This window comes from Dermacentor variabilis, chromosome 6, assembly GCF_050947875.1.
Source record: "Dermacentor variabilis isolate Ectoservices chromosome 6, ASM5094787v1, whole genome shotgun sequence".
Taxonomy (NCBI): Eukaryota; Metazoa; Arthropoda; class Arachnida; order Ixodida; family Ixodidae; genus Dermacentor; species Dermacentor variabilis.
In genome coordinates, this window is record NC_134573.1 from 125,672,657 (window position 1) to 125,680,294 (window position 7,638).

The following is a 7,638-nucleotide window of genomic DNA, read 5'->3' on the forward strand; positions in this document are numbered from 1 at the left end:
AGCGGACCTAACATTGAGCCCTGAGGTACGCCTTGGTTAAATGTTTTTGCGCCAAGAAGACAGTCACTCAGCTAACAATTTTATGATGTTCGTTAAATACGATTATAAAGGTTTAATGGAGGACCAGGCGCACCATAAACTTCAAGTTTGTTAAGGAGGATAGCATGGTTAACAGTATCAAAAGCCTTGCTAAAATCCAAAAATATAGAACCGACAAGATATCCAGAATCAATTTCATTTGTAATAAAATCTGTTAAAGGAAGAATGGCCAGGCTTGTTGGGCGCCCAGAACGGAATGCGAATTGAGAATTCGTTAACACATCAAACTTATTGCGATAATTTTTTAGATGCACCCAAGAAAATTTGTTCTGTAATTTTACCAATGACAGAAATAATAGTAAATTGGACAGTAATTACATATGTCGAGCCTGTCACCCTTCTTAAAAACAAGGATTATTTTTGTGTTGTTTCAGAAAATAGGAAAAGCAGCGTTTTTGAAAATGAGGCCTGTTCATGCTGTAGCTGAGTGTGTCGCAGACCAAGATGAGCCATTAATAACCCACTAACCTTTCAGCCCAAACCCAAGATTTGTGGCGCAGTGAGGCAAATACATTTTGCACGCAATGATAATCCACAAGCGTAACGAACGCAAACACATTACAGAACATGTTACCTTGGACGAGGTTTTTTTTTTTTTTCAAGCCTGCTGAAGACTACACAGGCATCTTAAATAATAAAAATCATCAAATAACAGAAATCAAATAATAATAGTGACAGTGACAGCACGGCGTCGACGATGGGAACAGTGGAAAGACACCTCGGGTGTCCTTATAATTTCTGTCGCAATAAAATGCGAAATAAACGTACTTACGTGCGATGCCTCAGCACGTGAAATATTTGCTTAGCTGACAGCAAGTGCCACTCAACTGAAACTATCTATTAACAAATACAACATTTCCTCATCATACTTGTTTGTGGTCATATGTCTGACATCTCTCACCTCCATGAGTTTCTTTTGTACTGGATGCAGCCGTAACGTATGGTCTTCGGCATACTTGGCAGCCTTCGGGCACACCAGGTCTTTCTTTGAAGGAACCCTCAGCCCTTCCTGAAAAGTCACAAGTATAAATTTTATATATATATATATATATATATATATATATATATATATATATATATATACAGTAGAGGTAGACGCGCGTATGAAGCGGTTTATTGACGCTTCGGCCGGGGTCCGGCCTTCATCAGAAAAGACCCCGGCCGAAACGTCAATAAACCGCTTCATACGCGCGTCTACTTCACTGTGAATATTTACCCGGACCCAGAACAGCCTTTTTCTGGTATATCTATATATATATATATATATATATATATATATATATATATATATATATATATATATATATATATATATATATATATATATATATATATATATATATATACTTGCAGAATACTCCCTCTCCACTCCGCCACTCTCTCTCTCTCTCTCTCTCTCTCTCTCTCTCTCTATATATATATATATATATATATATATATATATATATATATATATATATATATATATATATATATATATATATATATATATATATATATATATATTTATATTTATATATATATAGAGTGGCGGAGTGGAGAGGGAGTATTCTGCAAGTGTTCACCTACAGTGCACTCTCCACCAAATCGGTCATTGCTGTCTGGCTGGTACCTTTCTAGAGAGAAGGATAGTGTGGCTGGGGGCGCCTACCTCCACCTTACTTGTTGCCAGACGCGATACTCCCCATGAATCGTTCGCGGCGTCAAGGGCATTAAAATGGGAAAAAATGTGGCGGTGCTGTATTTTTTTTTTTTCTGGCGCTCTTCTTATTACATATGAAGTGCGCACGACCCACAACCGCATTCAACTTTACAATGCAAAGACTGCATTATTGGAACAGATTCCGTAATTAAATCGAACATGGCCTTTTTACGTTATTGTTGAATGACCCCATGTGGTATCGCCTGAGAACTGGCGCTCTTCCTTCACACGTGCAACTTGCTATTCAACATTCACAGATATTTGCTCATATGACAGCGCAGTAGGAGTGAGAGTCCAATTCAGGTAACTTGGATCAATTAACGTTCGAGGATTTGCACTAGCGTGATGCACACAACCTGCCGCAATTACCCGACAAGTTTTACGCATATCGTAATTAACGGCACCAAGCGGGTCCATTCCTCGTCATGCTGCTAGACCTTAGGTAAGCTAATGGCCCGTAACAATGTCGGTGCCGCCAGGTCCAATGATTTCTTTTGAGATCGCGGTGTCTCCGCATACATCGCTCCTCGTGCCTGTTACGATGTCAGCGCAGTTAGGTCCAATCACTTCTCTGCGCTGGTTCGGCACAGATGTCAATCAGCATCCTAATGCACGTGCTGACGGTGGTTCGCGCCATAAGTAAACAGATATGCGCAGGTTGGCTTTCGTGTGAGGAAAATGTTAGCCCTGCAGCTACAGTGTCGGCGCAGCCGGGTTCAGTCTGCTCTCTGGAAAACACTGGTTCGTCGAGTACGTCCCTCCTCATTACAAAGTACGTGCTGTCGCTGACCCACGCCAAGAATAAACGAATACAGTCAGATTGGCTATCGTGAAAAAAAGAAAGGTAAGCCTTTATACTGCCGTTTGCAATGTCGGCGCAGCCATGTCCAAACTCATATCTGGAAAACGCTGGTCAATCGCATTCATCACTCCCCATGCTAACGCACGTGCTGGCGCTGATTCACGCGATAAATAAGCTGATATGAGCAGATTGGCTTTCGAAGAGAACAAAAAAGGCAAGGTTGTTAGGTTGTCGGCAAAGCCAAGTCCAATCACTTCTCTGGAAAGCCCCGGTTTGGTCCGTGCCCTGGGCCAGTATTCGCCGCCGGTGTGGTGTTGGTTATTGCCGGTGAGCGTCGCTCGTCGGCGCAGCAGGGCAGCAGAGCGGAAAATGAGTCCAATGCCGCGTGGCGCAAGACGGCTAGGACCAAGCTTACGGTGAATTCATCCACTGAATTTGCACTTTCTTCGAGCGCCACCAGATCAGAATGTTTCGTTTTGTTTGTTTGTTTGTTTGTTTGTTTTAACAGCAAAACTGTATATGAGTAGGATTGTGGGATTTCTTCGCCTCCGTCGACAGACAATTCAACCACTCACACCGAATGGCGCGCACCGCGTCCGTCGCTGGGTTCGTTGCAGCACCACCACATGGCGCTCGCCTCCGCGCATCCGCGGCGTCGCCGGCCGTGCGAGGGATAGAAAAAAAGAATCAGAAAGCTCGCCTTCGCGCATAGCGCTCGCCGCAAGCATTTCCCGGCAACGATTGGGTTACATAAGCTGCAGTTGCCGGGAAACGGCAACTGTAGCATATAAAGCAGGGAGTGACGTCTCTACACTTCCATATGTAAGAGAAGAACTCGCCTAGCAACGCATTTCATTTGTATTGTAATAACGCTATGCAAATGCCCCGCATAGTTAGGACTCCGGAAGGGAAGCGTGAACACGATGAGGGACGAAAGGAAAAGCAACGTCAATATGCGCAATGGCGTCGTGTTCAGGCTCGGCACGACGCAATTCAAGGGCGCTATAACGTAAAGCTATTCCAAACTTTTCTATTCCAATTCTGCTATCAGCCCTCCACGATTGGTCAAAAACTTTTTTCGACAACCCCCACTTCACCTGTCTGTCATGCGACGTCACGAAAACCGCGATACCTCCCTATCTGGTATGATGTGTACACACTGATTATGCATGACTTGACAGAAAAAAGAAAAGCAGTTATTTCTGATTCGACCTCTTTTCGCCATTAGCCCTCGGCTATTGGTAAAAAGTTTTCGGGCTGCACCCACTTCACCTGCCTGTCACGCGACGTCACAAAACCGCAAGAACTTACCGCGTCAAAGTGACGTGTACGCGATAAAGATGCATTAATAAGCCGAACAAAACTGAATTTTCTTCGGAATAGCCGCAGGCTGCCCCGTTCCGAAAGGAATTAAAGATGGCTGCCGCCGATCGCTCAGACGCTGGCTACTCGCACATGCCGGAGAGCATGGGTGTATTTGCGCATAATAAAACTTCTTGCGTGGCCATGTAATGTTTTCTAGCACTTTGGGCACGTTTACCCCCTCATTCTGCCAACTCTTCTTTGATGAGAGCCCGTTTTCGCGTCATTCTTGAGCTTCCGTTGCATGCCGCCGCGATTTTCGACCAGCCACCGCAAGCTAAGTAAGGGAAAGCCGACCAATCGTAGACGCCGGCACCACCCTCTTCATCCGGTTATCGACTTTCAGTGCAGTGGCTCGGCCCCATCGAATCCCTCTCCACTTTAGCGTCCTACTCGCCTCTTGTCAGCCAATTAGATACGACAAGCCGCTCAGTGTAGGCAACGTTATTCGTTTTTTTAGCAAACAAAAGTGACCTCCTATGAACGAGGAGAGCGTTTGATTGGTCTGTTCAGACAGCCCTGCGGGTGACCGCCCGGTGCTTGCGTTGGTGGTTACGCAAATTTGACGTCAGGAGATTGGAATAGAAACATATTGGAATAGCTTTACGTTATAGGGCCCCAAGGCTACGTCACATTGGTCTATCGGATCAGGTGATGCCAAAGCTTCGTTGGCCAACCAACTTCCCAGCATAGATTGGAACCCAGTTTTTTAAGTATTTTGTTAAGAAAGAATACAGGAATATATATATATACCCTGAACAAGATCCACTTTCTGCTTTCAATGGCTGAAGTGACATAAGAAAACTTGCTGAGAACAAAAACAAGTGCGATGACTCCAAACATAAACTGCCTTTCCGCAAGCAAAAGGCGCAACTTTTTTCTTGAAGTGCGGCCCGTATGGCTCCAGAAGGAGTTGGTTTTAGACCCTCCTTTGTTTTGAGTTGTGCAACGCTAGCCTAAACATTACCGTTTTGAACCGCTTTCCGGAGATTATGCGCTCTCCTACGTTTAATATGAAATCAAATAGGTTTGTATTATTTCAACGTCCGACGACCGCATTCCAGATGAAGGGAGTACGACGTCTCCCTCACACTTCTGCTATGGAAACAAGATTTTCATATGATTTCTTAAAGTTAAATTCTTCGAGAATGGTTACATATGTGGGCTCTAAGGCAGTACCACCTATACTCGAGAGACAGAAAATCGTTATGGTCTCAAATTGGCGGATACGGTAAAATTACATTACTGTAATTTTTATTTAAAGACTCCACGTAAGTCATAGTGTACGCCAAAATACATGATAATCTTAATATTTAGTGCTGCCGACTTTGTGTTTCAGTACAAATGAACAAGGCAGTTCTAACTCTAGTTATGTGCAAAGTTCCATGCAGGGCAGCCATTTCTTATTTTTTCTCATGCAAGAAATTGGGACCGGTGTCCATACACACGTACAATTAAAAATATTAATTCTGGTCAAACAGGCAAGAAGCAAACGGCCGAACAGCGTTGCCTAGCCTGCGCAGCAAGTGCAAATTATTGCAGCACCGCTGACGTTGCAGCCGTGGCCTACTACAGGAAACGCGGAGGGCGTGCGACGGGTTGTTGAGTCAACCGGATGTCATTAGCGAGGTTCATAAATAGCGTCTGCGCCCGCAACCGCGTAGCGTGCACAAAAACAAAGTCAGTGGCAGTCCGCATACGCAGAACTCGCAGTCCGCTCGGTCATTTTTGTACTACTCTAATGCCAGAGCATTGTGTGGGAAGCCAGTGCAGGTCACCGAAATTATTCTGTCACCGAGAGAGAGAGAGAGAGAAGGAGATTCTTGAATATGGGAAGGAAAGGCTGGGGTAAAGTGCAGCGCAGTAACTGTCTCTCAGCAGAGTGCTCTTTCTCTCCCCCTACTTTCATTCCCTACCCCCTGTGCAGCGCGGTTGAGGTGTCCTCTGTCACCGAGAAGCTTTCCCTGACTCCCCGACGATCAGAAAGGATGTACGAGCACGCACCGGAACGCTTGAGGGAGGAGATCGTGACGATTTACGTAGTGAGGGATAAATTGTGGTGATGATTTCTATCGACATCGCTTTCGAAGCGGCGCGTCGACGAATGGTCAACTAGCCTACTTGGGCTAATTGAGTTTTGTTTACTCTATTGCATTTCGCCTACCTCTCCTCGATCTTATGTCTGTTGAATGGAGCCTTTGTCTCTGTATTATATACTGTCACCTATTTCTGTAACGAGCCTGGTTCTGATGTCCTCTTCCCTACGTTCATTATTTTTTTTCCACCAGTACTCTAAACGTCTCTTGCTTATCTCGACCGCCTGACCAGTTAATGCTTCCACCCACTTTGAATCTCAGCGCTTCTAGAGGCTTCCCTAAGGTAAACTTAGGGAAGCTATTACTGCTATTACCGCTATTACTGTGCCCGAGCCGACATACGTAAATACGAGCGAATACGTAAGATTGTTCATTGAACAACATCTGTGAAATGTCGCACTCATTTTGTCACTGGCGTGCTCTTCTTACCGTCATTAAAACTTCGTTCTGGGCGAGCTGGTGCATACTTGACATAAAAATTGTAACAGCGCCGACACATGCATCCACAAAGTAACAAGGACGGGACACAAGCGCTTGTGTCTCGTCCTTGTCACTTTGTGGATGCATGTGTGGGCGCTGTTACAATTTTTATGTCTTCGTCCGTCAGCTGCGCGTAGCCGTATACACAGAGATTCCACGACACTGTATAGAATTTACAGCCTCAGCGACCTGACAGGGCATTCTTAGAAGTTCTTGCGTAGTTTCCATGAAGCCTTACCATTTCGGAATGCGAAGCGTAGCAACGTTGTGCTTTGAAAGTTCCAGATACTTCGCTCCACCAGCTCTACACGCCTGTTCCTCGCGCGCTTCTATCCCGAGTTTGCTTTATCGCTCCAGCATGCTTTCTGACCGCTTTATGTATACTTTTTTTTCATTTGTTTATCCCTCATCCCATCCACCTGCTCGATGCCGTTCCCTTTCCAGGACACGTCATCAGCCATAAGCCGAACGCTGGGACAAAACAAAAAAGCTGAGCGCGCTTCCAGATAAAAGCATCGAGCAGGTGTGCGAATTTGCCGTATATGTCGTCTAATTCTCGTGTTCGTTGCCCTTGCACGCCGAAAAACGGTTTCACGTGGAGCAATTCATGTTCCATCCATCGCTTGATGAACGGCATGCAATTTAATGTCTCTGATTCCTTGTTCCTTCTAAAGGCCGACCACGACAAAATTTCATGCCACGCAAATGACTATAGCTTCAGATGGAGTATGTATGGAACTTCCTACACCGAGCGAAATTTTACAACTGAAATACAAACGAATGCGTCACAAGAAGCTCGCGAGAATTGACGCTTTTGATATCGAAACTCCAAGAAAAAGAAACGCCACCATTAATACCCGCCGGAAGCGACCCACGATTGAGCATGCACGGTTTCTTGGCATGACCTGCAAGACAGGCGGCTGCCTATAGGGCGCGCTAAAATTTTTTGGTGCTCACGTGCTGGAGACTTCCGTCATATCCGCTAACCATTATAGGTTCCCGCGTCGCCTGCTAAGGTGTTGTTTCAAGGCTGCTAATAAGAAAATTATACAATTACAAACCCCGCAGTTTTGCAAAGCTTACTTCGATTGTGTAGA

At 45.1% G+C, this 7,638-nt stretch overlaps 1 protein-coding gene across 1 annotated transcript in view; it reads right to left on the bottom strand.

Annotated features, from left to right (window-relative positions):
• Positions 1 to 6,868, bottom strand: part of LOC142584357 (putative caffeoyl-CoA O-methyltransferase 2) — a 33,368-nt gene extending 26,500 nt beyond the window's left edge. The window contains exons 1-2 of the mRNA XM_075694510.1: positions 6,780 to 6,868; positions 1,001 to 1,108 (exon numbers count right to left, since the gene is read on the bottom strand). Of these exons, the coding sequence (XP_075550625.1) occupies positions 1,001 to 1,108; positions 6,780 to 6,782 (111 nt within the window). The 5' untranslated portion in view covers positions 6,783 to 6,868. The remainder of the gene's footprint in view (positions 1 to 1,000; positions 1,109 to 6,779) is intronic.
• Between the last annotated feature and the right edge of the window lie 770 nt (positions 6,869 to 7,638).